The sequence below is a fragment of the Schistocerca serialis genome, chromosome 4 (assembly GCF_023864345.2).
Source record: "Schistocerca serialis cubense isolate TAMUIC-IGC-003099 chromosome 4, iqSchSeri2.2, whole genome shotgun sequence".
NCBI classification, from domain to species: Eukaryota; Metazoa; Arthropoda; class Insecta; order Orthoptera; family Acrididae; genus Schistocerca; species Schistocerca serialis.
The window spans coordinates 621059739-621081856 of NC_064641.1; the positions used below are offsets into that span (position 1 = coordinate 621059739).

General features: G+C 40.2%; 1 protein-coding gene across 1 annotated transcript in view; it reads left to right on the top strand.

Annotated features, from left to right (window-relative positions):
* The window catches only part of LOC126474641 (organic cation transporter 1-like), a 128229-nt gene extending 115369 nt beyond the window's left edge, over window positions 1–12860 (top strand). Inside the window, exons 6-8 of the mRNA XM_050102120.1 lie at window positions 2511–2725; window positions 7024–7211; window positions 12672–12860. Of these exons, the coding sequence (XP_049958077.1) occupies window positions 2511–2725; window positions 7024–7211; window positions 12672–12860 (592 nt within the window). The remainder of the gene's footprint in view (window positions 1–2510; window positions 2726–7023; window positions 7212–12671) is intronic.
* Window positions 12861–22118: the final 9258 nt, after the last annotated feature.

A 22118-nucleotide genomic window follows, 5' to 3' on the forward strand; every position in this document is an offset into this window, starting at 1 on the left:
AGCGTCTCACATTTTTCCTCGCCGTACAATCCAAGTGCCTTTTGAACTTCCTCTCTCACTGTCTGACTAAGAACACTTGTGACATTAGTTCCTTCCTCCATCACGAAGATCGATACGACGTTAGGAAGCCGTTCAAACTTCTTGGGTGTAATTCTTTTTTGATGCATTTTCTCGATATACTGGCACCATTGTATGAAGCCGTCTACTGTCAAAACCTCCTTCTGGAATAGGGCTTGATACATGTCCTCAGCAATACCCTTATATTCCTCTTTCATTCTAGGATCCACTATTTTACACAGCTCCAAGATGTCTTGAATGTAGGACGCTGTAGTTTCTCCTAGACGATGTGCCCTGCAGTTTAATTTATCTTCAGCCTTGGACTTCTGTCGTTGTGTGTCGCCGAAATACTTGCGCAGTTCCACCTGGAATACTTCACAGCTTGTGAACTTATCCTAGTTGTTCTCATACCATTGCTTGACAGTGCCCTCCAAGTAGTAAAATAAGTTAGCCCAATACACGGTGTCATCCCATTTGTTAAATTTGGCTATACGCTCATATACCTTCAGCCACTTGTTTGGATCTTGGCCATCGTCACCAGATAACCCGGAAGGATGTGTCATGTGGTGGCACACGGTTGCTGTCATCGTAACGTCCTCTTCTTCTTCTGTCGCCGATAGATTGCGATCTGTTGAATATGGCTCGAATTCGGGTTTTTCGCCACGTAAACTGCGGCTCTGTCGTGGCTTGATGAAAGCCACTGTGTCGTCGATAATGTGCGTTATCACAAATTCCAATACCCGGCGCCTCCACCAGAATAGTGTGACGTAGAAGAAGGTGTAATTAGATGAACGACGAACATTAACTTGACTTAACGAAGGTTTATTCAACACTTGCACATACAAGAGCGCGGAGCGAACTGCCTCCGGCCAGAGCACATACGGTACATACATAATTGCAGAACATTCTAGTACAATGATTCTTGTAATTTGTGGATACTTCTAGAATGTACTCGAACCGAATATAGAAAATAAAATTTGGCAGTTCAGGTGAGTTGAATTCGCGACTCTTCATGCAACAGTCGAGTATCATAACCACTACCCTACACTGCCTATGGTACTCAATTTCTTCTGCGAGAATATACTAACTGTTGTGTTGTTCCTTCACACTCCGGTAGAATGTTGTATTTACAAATCTGGTCTCAATGATTAATTGTAGCTTTAAAAAATTCAGCGTTACATAATGTTGTGCGAAGCTTATCTAATATAAGCCGATCTCTCTGATTATAATACCTGTATGTGTGACACTGAATAACTTGCTCTATGGAGGGACCCGGTAGTTGTGTGTGCGTGTGTGTGTTATTTTTGGTGTAGTTATAACGTGTGACGAAATACAAAATAAAAGAGTCAGACCAAGGATACGGGACACACACACATCAAGAAAGATAGTCGGACAAGGACTGACAAATTCAGTGGTAGTTTGACAACGGCGAACGGTTTTGGCGTGACGTTGAGCTCTCTGATTGGAGGAAACCAGCGACAATGCGTGAAGCGCAAACTGTCAACTAATTTTGATCTCTTCCCGCATGAACCCTCATGTATCTTTCCAATATCATAATTTGGAAGTCATTCTGTGAGTCACTCATAATAAATTTGGTCCAGAGTATTGGGGACTTTGACCCACCATGCTGTTTACACAATTATATTCACCTGATACTTTACATAAAATATTATAGTTCTTTTGCTTTCCGTTCGTATTTTGTATCACTCTTTTATTATTGTACTGCTTCCTACTTATTTAACATATGTAGACTGCCAACTGACAAAGTCTGTATCTTACCTTTGAGTTTTATTAGTCTAATGTCTGTAGTTATATAAAATCACAATAGCTGAGTTTCTTGTTGCAGACAGCGGTACAGTTGGTAAGACAGTTTTCAGTTTCACTGACTTTGCGCCCTTGCAGCACTTTTTGTTTTAAGATACATAGTTGAAGTAGTAGAATAGCCATTGTCTACTTTTTTTGTCAAAATATCCTTCTTCCTAAAAGTAAACGATATTTTGGAAAGACTTATCCTCAATTATAATTTCCCCTCACAAAATTTAGAAATAAGCCCTCTAGCTATGATTTTCCAACTTTCCTTGGAATATTAAATCTTCTTATGTCACTTTATGAGTGATTAACCAACTGTAACAGACAGATTTTGTTTTTAGTTTTAAATTCTTACAGATGCCAAGTTTGATGACTCTTTTTTTGCTTCTAGGAACGAAATTGATTCAATATAAGCCGTGTATGTTTCATAGAATTTCTTTGTTTTGTCAACAGTTTCATCCTTTAACTCCACCATCAGGCAATAATTGCCCAGTGATAGTATTGTGAATTGAACTGTAGCTAACGAGATAAATAAATGTTGTAGTACTTTAAAACAGTCTGTTGTGTTTCAAATTATTTCTTCATTTCTAAACTGAATTTTCTGAATGAATACCGTTATTGATATAGTGTCGGATAATGACCAGGTCGGTGTTTGTGCTGACATTCTACTCCCCCATGACGGTGGCCAGCAAGCTGAGCGTAAACCCGTTCCTGTCAGTAGCGGCACAGGGCATGGCGCAGTTTGTGGCCTACTTCGTGGTCAACTGCTGGGCGTCCCGCTTTGGACGCCGTTGGTCTGCCGTCGCAGCACCCCTGTTGGCCGGCATTGCCAGTTGTGCCACGTTCTACATGCTGACAGGTTAGTCACACACGAGCTGCTAGCAAAGCATAGCCTCATACCAGATTCACGTTGTTTCACTACAGATACAGTTAGCGGACGTCCATTAATTACGTGACTTTTTTTTTTTCTAAATTTGGACTCCCCCCTCCGAAGTTTCACCTTTACTCAGGTATTGTTTCATTTAGAAAGTGTGTTAAACTGTGTTTTAAGAAGTGATTAAAACCACTTTATTTTAAACATGCCAATGATGAGTAGTATTCAGATGGACAGACAGAAAGAGACATGGATAAAAGGTCCTTGAAGAAAATAGTATTAAACTTTTTGACAGATCCCTGTAAAACTGACCTTTTATTGATGTGGTATATTAAATGTCACTGAATCTTTACCTATTTTGCAGATGAAAGACAAAATTGTTTGTATTTGCTTTTGAATCTTATCATTATGTAGCTTTTCAGTCTCTCAGTTTAAATGATCACTAATAGAGTTCAGGAAGGTCAAACTTCGATTAGCTCCTTTCCATAAAAATTAACTTCCTGCTTGCTTCTGTGTTGCGACTTGTTGGCATACTGCTTAACGTATAAACTGTCAAAGTTTTGATACAAATCCATGTTGAACATAACTCTTTCTGTGCTACAACAATCTAAAAACACATTGGTTGGTAACGGACCACTTTTACCAGTAATTGATTAGATGTGACCCAGGACATCACTAGTTTTACAGTTCCACTCATTAACAGCCAAATAAATTGCTTATGTGCTCATTGACGGGTTCTCTTCAAGGCGATGCAGTATGGACTCTTCTTGTTCAGGAGTACGACGTCTCCTTGGAGCACCACAATCACGAATGCTGATCCTGAAGGTACCCTTTCTCGAAGCCATTGTGTAATTGTGGCGAAAATGGTATGAAGTGGAGTCAGGCGTTGGAGAAACGATCCTAATAAAGGCGACGAGCAGCTCTTGCATCACCGTGAGCTTCGCCATTCAGAAGGCTCATGTAGTTGTATTCTGTAAACGTGTACTCAACCATGTTGCTCTAACACTCACAGACACGTGAATGAAGCTTGGACCAGGTGATAGAGGTAAGACAGACGTCAAATGACATAGGCCGGTCCGAAATAACCTCCCCCCCCTCCCCCCCCCCCCTCCCGCACCATTACTATCCAATTGCATACCTACCTAGCAAACATGTTTTCAAACAGCTTTTGCACGGAAAGGTAAGTTTCCGGACATATTGGGTGGCACACGAAATGTGTTACCATTTTGTTTTTGAATATAAACTTTATTGTCAATACAATCTGAAAGGAACATTTACTACAATGAAGAGCCGTCCATGGAAATTTGTTCTGACTCAGCACATGCCCAATATGTCCACCATTTCGTTTCTTAACTTCCTTCAAACGAACACTGAAGTTAATGATTACCCTACGGCACATGTCTTCCGTAATTTCACTGCAGGCTTGAAGAACAAGTCTTCTGAGCTCCATTAAATCACGTGGACGTTTCGGGAAAATTTTTTCCATTAGGTACCCCCAAAGAAAAAAGTCACATGGATTGAGGTCTGGACTATTGCGGGGCCAATTTTGTGCGTCATTGAAGCGACTTGTAAACCTGGGTGAAATGATCCGCATGTCGAAATGCTCGTGTAAAAACTCCAACACAGTGTTTGCAGTATGTGGCCTTGCTCCATCTTGCATGAATCACTGCGTGTTGAAGGGCAAGGCAGTAGCAAGAAGCTGTGGAATTTAATTGAGCTCAGAAGCCTTATTCTTGAAGCTTGCAGTCAAATTACGGAAGACATGTGCCGTAGGGTAATCACTAACTTCAGTGTTCGTTTGAAGGAATTTAGGAAACGAAATGGTGGACATATTGCGCATGTGCTGAGTTAGAACAAATCTCCATGAACCGCTCTTCATTGTAGTAAATGTTCCTTTCAGATTGTATTGACAACAAAGTTTATATTCAAAAACAGAATGGTAACACATTTCGTGCCCCACCGTGTAGGTTTCTATTCAAAATAAATCCTAGAAGTTTGCAATCGGAATTTCCGGACACATGTACGCATTGCAGAATATCACGACTGACTGACTGACTGACTGACTGACTAACTGACACAGAGTGATTTCAACCGGTACAGCAGAGAACTAACTGAATGAAAATCGGGGAAACCCAGACACCACATGTGTAAAGCATCCAGTCCTCTTCAGAGAAGCTCTAAAGACTAGCAGGCACTTTAATTTTCTCTACGCTCAGGATAATATTTTAAAGCAAAACGTTATTCATTAAAATAATGTATATTCGTTTCCTTAAACGAAATTTCGTCAGATTTTGCCGGAGGACCCTCCATTTTGAGCTCACGTGATTAATGGACGTCTCCTTCCCCCGAAAAAGTTTTTTTTTTTTTTTTTTATGAAAGCCACAGTTGCCATTGAATGCATACGCCAGATATATGACCAAAGTGAGAACACTACTACTTCTTCCTTCTTCTTTCTTTCTTCGTTTGGGTCATCTAAAGACCACGCACAAATTTAAATGCTTATTTCTTTGTAGTTCTTTCTTTTTCCTCCAGTATTCTCTCATATTTTCACTATGTATCCTTTTTCTCTCCTCAGACAATTTTGACCCTGTCTTCTTCTCCTTCTTGCCTTGGAATCCTTCCATTTCTAACACTTTCCTCTTGAAAATCTCTCTTTCTGTTGCATCTTTTTCACTTATGTTGTTTCTTTCCTAACTTCTTGAATCCAGGCTGTTGTTGACTTCTTGTGCCAAAGATATTTAAAAATCTGTTTGGTTAACCTATTGCTGTTCATTCTGTATAAGCGACCAAAAAATAGCGGTTGCCTCTTTCGTAGTCTTTCATTTATGTTTTCTATGTTGCCATAAACTTCTTCATTGCTTCTTAATTTCCATACCGTTGTATTTTTTGGGGGTCCAAGTATTTTTCGAATGATTTTTCTTTCTAGGACTTCAAGTTTGTGTAATTTGTAGTTCAGTACTAAACATTCACTTGCATAAAGACATTCTGGTTTTACTACTGTGTTGTAGTGCTGTATATTCACATTTTTAGACAAACACCTTTTGTTGTAGACATTCCTAGTTATTCCATAAGCTCTCTCCAATTTATGTACTCTTTCTTCTATAGTGAATTTTCTAGGCCATTTTCTTGGATAATTTCTCCCAAACATTTAAATTTATTTACCCTCTTTATCTGGCCAACATCTGTTGCTAGGGATTCCGGAGCATTTTTTACATTTGTCATAAGTTTTTTTATACAGATATTCTTAAACCTGCTTTGTTGGCTATTTCTTTTAAGAGATTGTTTTGTATTCCAACATTTGTTAGGTTTCCAGAAAGAATGGCAAAATCATCCACAAATGTTAAACAGTGAATTTCAATACCTTTGTTTTTAGTTCCCAGTCTGATGGGTGATAACTTCTTTTAGTTTTTGTTTCCATTCTCTTACTATTTTCTCTAATACGCAGTTAAAGAGGAGTGGAGACAGGCTGTCACCTTGCCTTACACCTGTTTTAATGTTGAATGGCTTCGATATTTCACCCAGAAATTTCACTTTTGATTTGATGTCTGTGAGCGTTGCATAATTTTGTCTTTATGAGTGACTTACAATCGGTACATACTCAAAGTCACTGTGTTATGGAACTATTCGGATGATCAAGGGTTTTTATTGAAAATTCATGCTTCTAAATTCAACTAGTATATCTCTATTTGTACTTTTTCCACATAAAGCTGATATTTGCAGAAATCCCGAAAAACACACTTTTAGACCATTAAAAGGGTGTGACAACGAAATTTGTTTTCTAAATGGAAACAAAACATCTGAAATTAGTTCAAAAACATGTTGGAAGTAGTCTGTGAGCATCGTAAAGCATTATAACTAAAATTGCGCCATTTCTCTACATTAAAAATCAAATAATTATTTTCTGCATTCAGTAAAGTAGGGCTCACAATATCATTGTCAAATTTGTCAGGTCTAGAAAACAGATAACGAAATAGTTCATAAGAGTTCGCAAGAAACCTAACTGTAAACTATGCCCTACAAACTGCATTTCGGGATCATTGTATACTACTGCAGCACTTAGTCTAGTGTTTTACACAGAAATTAATTTCAAAGCAAAATAGCTTTTAATGTGAATGGCTAGCGACAAATTTTGTGACTCTTCTTGATTGTTCAGGTACAGTGTGAAATTAATGACCCATGTGACAATAATGATTGGAATCTGTATCTGGGAAGTAATTTGATGTTCTCGTTAATACATTTGAATGTTTGGTCAAACATTTATCAGCACTGCACTTTCTGCACAGTCGATGTTGGCAGATCGGCGCTCGTGGTGGTATTAACGGTGATTGAGCTTGGAGCAACATGCAGCGGTGGCATGACGGACTTGCAGAGTATTGAGCTGCACCCCACCTGCCTGCGCCAAATCGCAGTCGCAGTGGAATGGACAGTCGCGGGAATCGCCCTGTCTGCCCTGCCCTACTTAACCTTAATGGTATGTAGAGTGAGGAAAACTGTTGGCTGTGTTTATTTCTCTTATTTTCACTCAGGGCCATACCAAGTCGATTGTGAGATAACCTTTGACAAGGATGTAGGCAGAGGAAGCGTAGAAAAAGACTGTGCACATCCTGTGGGTTTCTAGAAAAAGTCCACGACTGATTTATTTTTTGGCAGTTGTGTTTCCACCAACATATTCATTTTTGAAATTAATTGCTGTGAGGGAGAACAACAACAACAACTGTGATGATAGATTTCAAATGAAGAAATCATAACAGCTGCATCAGAACTACTTATTAATCGCTATTAGTTTATGACATAGTCACATCTTAAGGTAGCAGACTGTTGACCTTTGAGTTCATAAAGTCCTTAAAATCCCCATATATGTCCGGGGTCATCTGTGTAGTTCCACTGGCTATTTTATCAAAGACGTTTGCATACTTTATGACGACATTTTTGTGCAGAAATGTCAGTAGCTTGTTACCTGAAGTTCTGACTATAATAAAAGCAGTTGTGACTATTGCGGTTCCCATCATTTGGAACATTTATTTTCATGAAACCTGTAAAATGTGTTATTTCTGAGAGTGGACAAAATACAGGAAGTAAGTTTTCCAGAGGAGCGATAGCGTATAGGTGGGATAAAAAATTAACAATAATGTAGATAGCACTCAGGAAGGGGTGCGCTGGGGCGGTTCTGCAAGATTGTAGGATAACCTCAATGCAGTTCTTTGAAGTGTTTATTACCCAATAATAGCTGTGTTTAACTTAATAGAATGGTTCAAATGGCTCTGAGCACTATGGGACTTAACATTTGAGGTCATCACTCCCCCAGAACTACTTAAACCTAACTAACCTAAGGACATCACACACACATCCATGCCCGAGGCAGGATTCGAACCTGCGACCGTAGCGGTCGCGCGGTTCCAGACTGAAGCGCCTAGAACCGCTCGGTCACACCAGCCGGCTTAACTTAATAAAATCCATATAATTCATCCTTTACCTCGCACAAAATCTACGTAATCAGGTAAACCATTATTTGATTAGATATTCCCGAAAACGGCTACTATCAGCAACGACCAAACTATTTAATTTTATCTTAATCTACGATAACTACTATTGAACTGACTGGTTGTAACAGCTGGTTATTTACAAATTTTATACACCTTTTTATGATATCATCAATCGAGGCATTTAAACAGTGCTCACAGAGGAAGGATGTAAACTACTACAGTAACGAAGACAAAGGACTCGACGTTCAAGAGACGCTTTGATTCTGTTGAGATGGTACCTACATGGATTGGGTAGTGATATTGGAATGGACATAGTTATGTAGGTAAGGCACGTTGTAATTGTGGGTAAAATGTTGGCATGAGAGGGTGGGGTGCAGTTGGTTTGTGTAGGCACTGGCCGTTTTCCCACACTGACAACAGTATACAGTAGAAACATTATTACATGAAAGGGGAACTTTCAGTGTGAACTTCACGTAAAAATCTATTAGCATTATTAGGAAATTTAATATATTAATGTTCATTATATCATATACATATGTTCTATTTGATGAATGACACAAAAAATTTGACAGGTAAAATTTTTTGGCTTATTATTTTTGTGATACATTGAATTTTCATAAACATGAGTATTGTGCATTATTTTCATTTGTAATGGGTCTGTAATTAATGATGGCCCAAAGGATTTGTGTAAGACTCATCAATAGGTAGTTGAAGACTTGATTGCATTTAATGGATGATAGCAAAACATAAAAACCAGTTTTACTCTATCCCGATAACTAAAAGTTATCGTCTAAGGCTAAATCAGAATTCGTAGTAACAGTATTCCTCTATTTTTTCCAAACAACATTTTACTAGTTATATTGTACTAAGATTTGAATCATTATTTGGCAATGACCAAGGAAAGAAATTTGTGTTCGTATTAATAATGTATGTAAGAATGAATACTGCATCAGTTTAAATAATCTGTAAAAGGTTATAACATAGTAAATAAATAAATATTACGGTTTGTATTGGAGTACGGATAAAAATATACTGTAAGATGACTGTTTTCTTTGGACATGTGTAAGCAGTAAAAATAGTCAAACATGATGATTGTAATAAGCACACTTTAAATAATGTGTAAGGTTTTATTATCTTTTGACATATTTACCGCTATCAAGGCAACCATATGCTTTAATTCAACATCATAACAGTATATCCAATTCTTGATTTTAAACCGATGTGTTATTTAAAGTACTGTGGTCATACACTGTCACTCCACCTATAGCTGCAACAAGAAGGAATGAACCATTCCAGTACTACACATTACCTGAGTTGTTGGCAAAGAGGAGAGAAGGGGGAGGTGCCATAGCCTGAAGCAAGAACCTGTTCATTGCTGTGGTCTGATACGTAATTTGTAGATTGAATCTTATAACACAATATAAACCAGTGTGGTCAAACAAATTACTATTAAACCGTAATACATTAGACTTCCTGAATAAAATAGATTTCCTGAATAAACTATCCTCTTCACTGGAATACGAGAGAAATAAAACTTAAAGCATACGAAAATTTGCTTTAACATCTCAACAATACATTGGAGAGAAAGGTAGTTTGTCTTTTAGTATGAAAAGAGGAACTATCTATTTCATGAGTTCCAAACATCTGTGAAACAACGTAATTTTTGCAAAGGTTGGGGTTTGTTTATCCTTAACAATATTTTCTCAGTCACAGACTAATTCTCAACTACCTGTAAATTATCAGATAGCTATCTTTTAATCACCAGCATGTTGCAATGTGTGATGTTCAATGAACCGTTGTACCAATATGGCTTCTCGTCTCGTATCATTGGTCACGAATATTACCTGCAGAATACACAATAATCAATGGCTCTGTAAACTTTCCCGGCGTAGTAAATGATGATATTTATGCCGGGTCTTCAGCCGGGACATGACGTCATCCTGACACATTATTCCGGCGGTCCATCTGGCCGTCATCTTCAGGTGAGTAAGCCGTCGCCCTAATTCGCCGAAACTGAAATCAAACCACAGCTTTATGCATCGATCGATCGATGAGTGGAGCAACATCTCCACACGCATTTGTTTCAGCCAGAAAAAATCTGTGGTTGCGGAACATCGTTTTGCTGAAGGACATCAAATATTGTAGGATGAGACACAAGTAGTTGCCCCTGCTTCGTGTTACTGGGACTGTGTAGTGAAAGAAGCTATTGAAATCCGGCATCGTGAAAATATTGTAAACAAGAGATGAGGGGTATCGTTTAAGTAAGATTTGGAACCCTGGTTTGTTTGACATTAAAAAACAACGGTCTTGGTGTCTGTGATAAAAAAGTGTCAACAGTGTTTGATATTCGAGTTTCCATCATCAGTTCGCTGTCGTGTGTTGCAGTAGAAGGCAGATGCGTTCGCGTACGAAGTGGCGGCGAAGTGGGCCGCCGAAATATTGTGTCAAGATGACTTTATATTCTGTCTGGAGACACGATATGAATGTCAGACTGTGTTTCTTAGTGTCAAATCCCGGTGAATTATTATAAACCATGTTGCTGAAACTATAGTGACGTTAAATTACGTACTCGCATACAGATTGATACAGCAAGTATGAAAATGAATAGATCCGCATTGTGGTGGCTAATTAACAAGAAGACATTATCAGATAAAAGTGATGACTGTGATGAAGACTGAATATCTTTGTTACGCATTGCCACAGACTGATCTCAGAATTTGTCCATAGGACAGATGACAATATTGATCTTGAAGAAAAAATGTTCCTGAAAATTCGTAGATGTATGTGTGTTTTGGCAATGCATGTCGCTGGAATGAGTCCACCTTATATATGTTACACTGCCATTATTTATCTAACAATAGACTTGCTGCAAGATTTCTGTGTTTCTTTCATTATTCTGAGATAATCCATGGAGTTGATCCCTATAAGCCGGCTGTTGTGGACGAGCAGTTCTAGGCGCTTCAGTCTGGAACCGCGTGACCGATACGGTCGCAGGATCGAATCCTGCCTCGGGCATGAATGTGTGTGATGTTCTTAGGTTAGTTAGGTTTAAGTAGTTCTAGGGGACTGATGACCTCAGATGTTAAGTCCCGTAGTGCTCAGAGCCATTTGAACCATTTCTTGCTCCCAATATATTAGTACTGACTCAAAGATCCCAAATACAATGTCCCCCCTCATTAAGCCATTAAAATGTTCCTATTACGGTGTTTGTGGTATAGACGACTAATATAGCATTGTCAAATAGGCCATGCCATCAGTGAATTTCAATTTCATGCCTACGCTTAGCAAGTTTAGTAGAGGCGTTGCATTTCGAACGGTACGTACATGGGCAATATTGATTGTGTCAACCCTTGCTCAAGCCTCCAGTACAGATCTCAGATGGACTGTACTCCAAAAATATTTATCCCATTGTTTACGACGGATTTTTCCCTTACATAAAAGCTCATCTGACCAGATTCTAGCATTTCCGTTTTTGAGTTGGTCAGTTTAGTTGCGTCATGCTACAAGAACTTTCTTATATAGTTGGCATAAATAAAGTATAATACCCCAGAGAATTGACGATGGACGATGGTGTATAGGAACTCCATAATGAATAAAATCTCTGTACTTCAGATTCCAAGGGAAGGGCGAGTGCAGCCTCCCCCCCCCCCCCCTTCGGCCCCCTCCCCTTCCCACCACCAACACCACTCGTTATGGGCGATGCACAGACTCCGTTGGAGCAATGATTTAGAACAATCATTATATGTTGAAATTTTTAACACATCGTTAAAAGTTATTGCGACCAAGCTCAGCATACATAAACTCAACTGCGAGAAGTGGATGCTGTCTTTCTCCGTTATGAACCAGACTCAATTTCTACTCTTTTTTACTAAAAAGAAAACTAAAGAATTTGTAATCTCAATTAGTACAACTGTTTTACCCATACCAACTGTTATCTATGCATTATTTCTTTGTGCTAACTCTAAGTACTAATGTACATCAGACAATGTACATTACTTACAGGTAAAATACATTATCATATGTAATGTATATTATATATTGTACATCCGTTTAATGTAGTAAATATATGTACTAATCACTGATGTTACATCCTTTATACTGAAGAACTGGACGTGCTGTCTTTTCCTTTTAATTTTTAATTCACAGGAAACTAGATAATAATAGTTTTCTATGCTAATTACTGTTGTGGTGATTATAATACTTTTCTTATTGGCATAAATAGCTCACTGTGTTTGTTCTGTATTAAATGGGAAGCCATTTAAATGTATGCCATCAAAGTGGACTGAGATTGCTCCAGAAAAGCTACACGTAATAAGGCAGGTTCCATGGATTTCTATAAGAAACTTGTTCGTCAGTTTATTTACGTGAAACTTTTTTGTGTATTTTAGCGTATTATTATCTTTCACAATTTTAGTATATCATTATTTTTCACATTTCTTCCTTTTCAGGACGATAAGCGGCTGCCTTTCGCTATTATCGCTGGTCTCAATTTCCTGGCAGCTTCTAGCGTGTCATTCCTGCCGGAGTCTGCGATGCAGAAGTTGCCTGAGACATTGGAAGACGCCGCAACATTTGGGAAAGGGCAACGGTATTGGAGCTGGAAACCCGTGCCACCTCCAGAATACATAAGAGAATAAAGCAGTGGTGGGAAGAACAAACTTACCAACATTTTCTAATCGCTGTTTGCTTCTCGTCAAAGGAAACCACAGGTGCTACCACACTCGCAACTATAGTGTTTACGAATCGAGTTACCAAATCAGCTTGTTAGAACATTTTTAGATCCTTAATATACAGATTGCTGGACCTGTCAGCTAAGAGCCTTTATTAAAAAAAGACTGGATTGTACTTAAAGCGCATTTCATGTAGAGTGCACACTGATAAAAGTACATAAAATCATTTCCCTTGTTTGGAGCATCTCGTTGATCGTCCATCACAACAGCGGTGTTCCTGGATGGCATGACTGCTTAAGTGCTTAAGAATACAAAACAAGCCTATGATCTGCTGTACTGTGATCCATCTATCCACTGTTATAGTGAAGGGTAAGACATATTTATCAACGACGTCCAGAGGTTGTGGAATATAACACTTCGGATATTAGTACAAAGACACGATTGTCGATAAAGCACCAGAATATGCCAGAATTATACACTATAGTGTTCCACATCTCTGGCCCACGTAGAATCTACTGAGATCTCGTGTCTTGATCATCTTGCGCGTGAATGTCACTCAGATGGCCAGTACTAAGCCTCATAATAGCACTGTAATGGCCACAGGTGTTTCACCTCTAGAAGTTAACTTTTACATATCTTCAAGATGGGTACTTCATCTAGTTTGCTTACTCATCAGTTTTAGTTACGCATTAGTTTACCTCGTTTAGTTACTATGGTGTCCCACAAGCTTACTTCGACCTTTCAATAAGAACGTTGAACAGAGGAGACATATAAAAATATTTTCATATTATATGGTATCGCTTCTTAGACCTACTGAAGATTGCTCTGTATTATTAAACTTCCTGGCAGATTAAAACTGTGTGCCCGACCGAGACTCGAACTCGGGACCTTTGCCTTTCGCGGGCAAGTACTCTACCATCTGAGCTACCGAAGCACGACTCACGCCCGGTACTCACAGCTTTACTTCTGCCAGTATCTCGTCTCCTACCTTCCAAACGTTACAGAAGCTCTTCTGCGAACCTTGCAGTACTAGCACTCCTGAAAGAAAGGATATAGCGGAGACATGGCTTAGCCACAGTATGCGGGATGTTTCCAGAATGAGATTTTCACTCTGCAGCGGAGTGTGCGCTGATATGAAACTTCCTGGCAGATTAAAACTGTGTGCCCGACCGAGACTCGAACTCGGGACCTTTGCCTTTCGCGGGCAAGTGCTCTACCATCTGAGCTACCGAAGCACGACTCACGCCCGGTACTCACAGCTTTACTTCTGCCAGTATCTATTCTCCTACCTTCCAAACTTTACAGAAGCTATTCTGCGAAGCTTACAGAACTAGCACTCCTGAAAGAAAGGATATAGCGGAGACATGGCTTAGCCACAGCCTGGGGGATGTTTCCAGAATGAGATTTTCACTCTGCAGCGGAGTGTGCGCAGATACGAAACTTCCTTGCAGATTAAAACTGTGTGCCCGACCGAGACTCGAACTCGGGACCTTTGCCTTTCGCGGGCAAGTGCTCTACCACCTGAGCTACCGAAGCACGACTCACGCCCGGTACTCATAGCTTTACTTCTGCCAGTATCTCGTCTCCTACCTTCCAAACTTTACAGAAGCACTTCTGCGAACCTTGCAGAACTAGCACTCCTGAAATAAGGGATATAGCGGAGACATGGCTTAGCCACAGCCTTGGGGATGTTTCCAGAATGAGATTTTCACTCTACAGCGGAGTGTGCGCTGATATGAAACTTCCTGGCAGATTAAAACTGTGTGCCCGACCGAGACTCGAACTCGCGACCTTTGCCTTTCGCGGGGAAGTGCTCTACCATCTGAGCTACCGAAGCACGACTCATGCCCGGTACTCACAGCTTTACTTCTGCCAGTATCTCTTCTCCTACCTTCCAAACTTTACAGAAGCTATTCTGCGAAACTTACACACATTAAAAAGTTTTGCATCCCGACAGTTCCCAGAACTCCTGAAGATAGACACTGACTGTGGATATTGTATCACAGACACAGCCCCTTTGACTGTTCAGAGATTGCACTAAACCCGCCCAAAATTGTAATCAACCATGCATGAGCAGTACCTATTAGACGGAGGGTTCCGGCAGCCGATCAGTTCCAGTCATTCAACCAAGAAGAAGGTACATTGCTCGTGTTGTCTGTAGTTCAACCGTGCCTAGACGGTCAGTACCGCGGTTTGATCGCGTCCGCATTGTTACTTTGTGCCAGGAAGGGCTCTCATCACGGGAAGTGTCAAGGCGTCTCGGAGTGAAGTAAAGCGATGTTGTTCGGACATGGAGGAGATACAGAGAGAGAGAGGAACTTGTCGTGACATGCCTCGCTCAGTCCGTCCAAGGGCTACTACTGCAGTGGATGACCTCTACCTACGGTTATGTTGAATAATGCTTTTCATGCAGCCGCAGGACGTCGTGTTATGACTCAAACTGATCGCAATAGTCTGCATGATGCCCAGCTTCACTCCCGACGTCCATGGCGAGGTCCATCTTTGCAACCACGACATTATACAGCGTGGTACAGGTGTGCTCAACAACATGTCGAATTGATCGCTGGTGATTGGCATCACGTTCCTTTCACCGATGAATCTCGCGTATGCCTTCACCCAGACAATCGTCGGAGACGTATTTGGAGGCAACCCGGTCAGGCTGAACGCCTTAGATACACTGTCCAGCGAGTGCATCAAGGTGAAGGTTCCCCGCTGTTTTGGGGTAGCATAATAAGGGACCGATGTACGCCGCTGGCGCATTGAAGGCGCCGTAACGGCTTTAGGATTCGTGCAACCATATCGGCTGCATATTGGCGAGGCAGAGCAATAAAAAGGGCGGAAATGGTGTTTATGTTGATCGCTATTCCAGTTTTCTGTACAGGTTCTGGAACTCTCGGAACCGAGGTGAAGCAAAACATTTTTTTGATGTGTGTATAAAGACTACACGAATCTGGCCCCTTATGGAAAATCCAGCAGTTGAGAACAAGAATATACATATAGTTGCGAGGAATGCCTTCTTCTTGCACAGCAAACTTCTTTGGCTCATCTTGCATCAACCTAAGTAACTTCAATCACACGTGCTTCACACACCGACGAAAAAAAATCCCTACACTAAGAAATAATTAATAAAGAGTAATGAAATTTCGGCAATACATTCGCCTAGGTAAATATTTAAGGAATTAATGTTGCATGCTCACAAGTTACTCTAAGTACGAGAAAAGCCGCATTGCAGATGTGAAATGCCGGTACATTAATAACCGGTGCAACCGCCAGAACGTTGAATGCAATCATGCAGACGTTCATGAATTGTGTCGTACAAGTGCCAGATGTCAGTTTGTTAGTCGCAGTTCCATGCAGTTGATCGGGAAATACAGGGACGGTTAGTGCTGATTGTCGTCCAATGATGTGCCATATTTGAGCGATTGGAGACAGATCTGGAGGGCGGACAGGCGAAGGCAACGTGTTGACACTCTGTAGAACATGTTGGCTTACAACAACGGTATACTGGCGAGCGTTATCCTGTTGGAAAAAAAGCCTGGATTGCTGTTCATGAATGGCAACACAACAGGTCGAATCACCTTACAGACATACAAATTTGCACTCAGGATGCACGGGATAACTACGAGAGTGCTCCCGCTGTCATAAGAAACCGCAGACCAGACCATAACTCCAGGTGTAGGTCCAGTGCATCTAGGCGCAGACGAACTGGATGCAGGCGCTCACCTGGCCTCTTCCTAGCCAACACATGGCCTCCTCCTAGCCAACACATGGCCATCACTGACACCGAAGCAGAACTAGGTTTCATCAGAAAACACAACAGACCTCAACCCTGCCCTCCAATGAGCTCGCTTTGGACACCAATGAAGTTGCATATGGCTCTGAGCACTATGGGACTTAACATCTGAGGTCATCAGTCCTCTAGTACCTAAGGACATCACACATATCCATGCCCGAGGCAGGATTCGAACCTGCGACCGTAGCAGCCGCGTGGTTCCGGACTGGAGGGCCTAGAACCACTCGGCCACAGCAACCGGCATTGAAGTTGCAAATGGCGGTGGTTGCGGTCAGTAGAATGCACACTACGGCTGTCTGGCTCGAAGCTATCCTTGAATTACCCAATTTCTAACAGTTCATTGTGTCACTGCGGTGGTAACTGCTCTTCAGATTGCTGCTGCGATGCAGTACGATGTGCCAGAGCCATACGACGAACACGAAGATAATCTTCCCTGTCGGTTGTGACACTTGGATGTCCGGAGCCCGGTCTTCTTCGACCGTACATTCCCGTGACCACTGCTGCCATCAATCGTGCACGATGGCTACGTCCCTGCCAATTGTTTCTTCAGTATCACAGAAGGAACATCCAGCTTCTCGTAGTCCAGTGACGCGACCTGGTTCAAACTCAGTTAGCTGCTGATACTGACATCTCAGTCGACTTCAAGGCATTCCTGACTAACATCAACACTCTATGTCCAGTCTGAAAGGTCGCTAACCCTCGCGACCGTTTCGGCGCAGCAAACCTGATTTGCCTCCTCATGGTGGTGTTACTAGCATCAATCTTGTGCGAGTGGCGCGAAATTTGATTAGATTCCATCTGTCACATGTAGAAACACGTTTACCATCTTACGTTTATCTCGCACAATTTCTGCTTGGTGTTGAGATTTTTTTCCGTCAGTGCAGAAACAAGAGCGGCTCATAAGCTTTCCCTTAACACAGGAAAACATTAAATATTTTATCGTTTCGTTAGCACTAAAAGTTCTTGTAGGGACATCTGTCACAGATATGTACTCTTTTGTGCCAATATAAAAGTACTAGGAAGCGAGGTCTCTGCCACAGGCATCCGTAGCTAAATGGAAGTGACCTGCTTGCACGCTAGCCTCAGACTCTTCACAGGTCAATATCTTTAAAAGAGAATCATTAGGCATCATTAATTAAAATGATGTACAACAAAATATATTCAGCTTTTGCTTGCATAGAAGGCGTGGCACTGATATAAACTTCTGAACGTAATGTAACCTAACGAAGTAGATGATTACTAACTAATCTAACTAAATTTCATTGTGGACTGCAGATTAGTATGCTTAAGTTGAGTCTGTCAGCAAGTGAACACTTCGACTATCAGTGTTTTTTATGCTCGACACTTGGCGTAAACTGTCGGCTCTATAGATAACTTGTAGGTAACTGTAGAACTGCAGGAACTGGGATGATTACTGAACGGACTGGGCGATAATTGCGTGATAACTTGCTGAGCGTCGTCGTGCAGTTACTTAAATCATGTGCTGGGCGTATGAATATCATTCTCTGAACTATTTGGCGGATGCATCAAATAGTTCCGGATTTCAGCGCTCTCTGTTGAGGAAGACGTACCTATTGGCAGATAAGTGGTCTATGTGAATGTTTCGTGTGGAAATATAAAGTAATTACTGGTACGAGCGCCATCTAGGAGGCGAATGACCGTAGTACTTGGGGCGCTCAGCAAGTAATGCATCAAATATTTTTCCTGAAACTAGGCTGGTTTTATTCAGGATTCAGATACACCATATTATTCCTCCGATATTTTTGTTACAAAACATATTGCACGTTAATTACAGATTCATATTCTGAATACTGAAAAATAGTGCACGCTTTATTCCATGCATTGTAATCTTTGCTGCCAATACGTTCAGAAAGCAAGTGGACGGGTGACTTTACGCACGTGCACAGAACTTTACGCACGTGCACAGAACTGCCATCTACGTCTTCTCGTACAGGGTGCTCCATAGGAATCGAATCACTCTTATGAAACAAAAACGTGTGTAAACAGAAATTTATAGTCAGATAGAGGGAAAAGTCTTTGAAACTGTATTAACAACATTGAAACAAGTGGCTAGGTGGTCAGCGTCTGTCTACCAGTGGCGCGGCTGAAAACCGATCCTCGGAGCTAACAACCTCGAGTAGAATCCTTAGGGGACTTGTTCCCCTAACCCAACAATCAACAACGTATACGCACCTTGTAAGAGATTTTACCCCAAGGAGTAACCAATCTCCATTTTATAAGGAAATTAAAAGTAGGCGTTCGGATTCTGGGGCCTACAGCAATGTGCGAAGGATGAGTTGGAGCACCCTGAAACCTGGCTTAAGCAAGCAACAAATGAAATTAAACTCAAAAATATAAACTATTTGGCAACTTTCAACGTAAACTTACTTCTAAAAACAGGAAAACTTAAAACGTTAATGAATTTTATAAAACAGAAGAATATAAAGATATCAGCACTCCAAGAAACAAGGTATAATGATGAACATTCATTTCATTCAGAGGAATTCAGAATCTTCAAAGGGAAGTCGGTAAAAAGTGTTGTGGAGAATGTACCCCAATTTGGAACAGGATTCATTGTAAACCAACATATATTAAACTCAATGGTAGAATTTAAATCTATCAATGAAAGACTATATATATGACCGTAGTATCTGTTCCCGAAAGAAAAGTTACCGTAGATGACCATACAGATTTGCTAGAAATAAAACATCTATTAGGCGCACTACGAATGTAGTGGTGTGGACATGTTGGGAATGTGGGTCTCATGGGGAGCGTGTAAGGGATACGTCCATGCAGACGCACTATCCTCTGTGTCCTCGGTGGCTTAGATCTGCCATCTAGGCAGGAGATCCCGAGTCCCGCTCAGGGCAAACATTTTCAACATGTCCCCTATGAAGTACATCAACACCTGTTTGCAGCTAGGGTGTCCATTTAATTATCATATCAATCAAAGACTTTCAACATTAATCCTTAAATCAGTAAACAAACTAAATACCATTTCAAATACACATGCACCAACAAATGAGAAAAACAGAACACAAAAACAAACAATTTTTTTGGCAGGAACTGTCCAACACTTTAGACCAGATTTCATCCATTGCTGGGAGACTTTAATGCTCGAATCGGCAAAGAAAGCCATCACCGATCCATAGTAGGCAAATTCCCTGCACGTAAAAGAACCAATGAAAATGGAGAAAGACTTATTAGTTTATGCAGAGAACATGACATAGTTATAAAATCTAAATTTTTCAAAAAACTCCCTAGGAAACAAACTACATGGGTATCCCCGAGTCCAGTCTGTGGGGAGAAACAACTTGACCATGTTGCTATAAGCAGACAGTCTAATCAGAGATATTTAATGTATGAGTTGCTAAGAGTTCAGGTTTAGATTCAGATCACTATCTATCATTAAATTCAAAATTAGGCCAATATATAAAAGGAAGAGCCAATATCAACCTAAAAAGTTTGACAGAAATTAACTAAGGAAGATAATTTCAGGACATTTTTGGAACAGCGAACACCTAAAACATGGGAACAGCTTCAAAAAGACATAGTGCAGACAGCAGAAGAAACCATAAAATGGAAACATGCCTGGTGGAATGATGAGTGTGACGAACTAATCCTAACAAGATAACAAGCTTCGAACATATGGAATGCAAATAAAAATGGGAACTCCTAAAAGAAGCTCGCAAGCAACCATCAAAAGGCCTTAAAAAGATCAAAGTACAATACATGAAAGACCAACTAGCATCAATAGACTAACTTCAAACAGAACAATGTTAGGGACTTTTACAAAACTTTCAAAAGTAACTTAAAGAAATACAGCCCACCAAGTCTATTTTTCACAGACCCAAAGACGCAGAAAACTGCATATAATAGCACAGAGAACTGTAGAATACTTGCCAAATACTTCGAAGAACTACATAATTGTGATCCACCGAAAGAAAAATTTAACTTCGATATTGTAAACCCAACACCGACGGACTCAAAGCCGCCAACCACAGAAGAAATAAAAGAAATCATAAAACTCAAAAATAATAAAGCGTCTGGGGAGGATAACATAGTTGCTGTACTATTGAAGTACTGTAGTGACAACATGGTACAATGTCTGTCACAAATACTCAAAGAAATCTGGACAATACACAGCTTACCACCAGAATGGACATCTGCGCTAATACATCCAGTAGATAAAAAAGGGATGAAAACAGACCCTAGCAATTATAGGGGAATCTCCCTCTTACCAGTGACCTGTAAGTTCTTGTCTAAGGCGCTTTTAAAAAGAGCAGAAGGAATACTTGACAAACAACTAGGAGAATATCAGGCTGGATTTAGGAAGGGAAGGTCATGTGCAGAACAAATATTAAACTCAAAGAACATAACAGAAATGAGGAAAATCAGGAACTTAAAATATGTAATTACTTTTGTGGATTTAAAAAAATCCTATGATTCAATTGACAGAAATACACTGCTTGATATCTTCAAAGAATTGGGACTCAATACTAAAACAACTGAAATAATTAAAGCAAATTTGACAAATACAAAATCGAAAGGAAAATTTAGGGGAGAGATGTCAAAATCATTTAAAATAAAGTCAGGTGTCCGACAGAAAGATGGTTTGTCACTTCTAGTTTTCAGTTGTGTGTTAGAGAAGGTAGTTCGAGAATGGAGAAAGGCCATCAATACTAAAGAGATTCAACTAGGCAGAAATCCAAACAAGATCACCGTCGACTGTTTAGCCTTCGCAGATGACATGGCATTGATTACATTCGCATAGATGATGCCCAAGAACAAATAAGAGAACTGCAGAAACAAGCAGCCAAATTAGGACTACAAATATCCTCTGAAAAAACAAACTTCATGACCAATATCTGTGATGCTCAATTGACGACAGTACATTACAATACACAAAACAGATTCCTTTAAATACCTAGGAGAGTGGATTACATACAAAGCAAAAGAAAAGACAGCTTTAGAAACTAGAGTGCACAAATGAAAAGAGTGTTTCATATGACGAAAAACGTTTATAACAAAAAATCCTTGTCCTGGAACACGAAGTTAAGACACTACCAAACAGTGGCCAGACCTGAAGCTCCGTATGTGGCAGAAACACTTAAACAAGAAATGGAGATCTTGAGCAACTAGAGAAGGTCGAAAGAAGAATTTTAAGGAAAATACTGGGAGCTAAAAGAACCGATAATGCTGAGTACAGGTTAAGACCAAACAGAGAGCTATACTTGAAAACTGAAAAACTAACTGATGTAATGAGGAAGAGAAGACTACAGTTTTTTGCTCATATATTCAGAATGGATAACAACAGACTAACCAGGCGGATATTCACATTAATTAACAGCTACAAATCCAAGCCCACATGGTTCATAGTGACTGAAAAGAACATGGAAAACGCTGGAATTACAATAGGTACAATAGAAAAC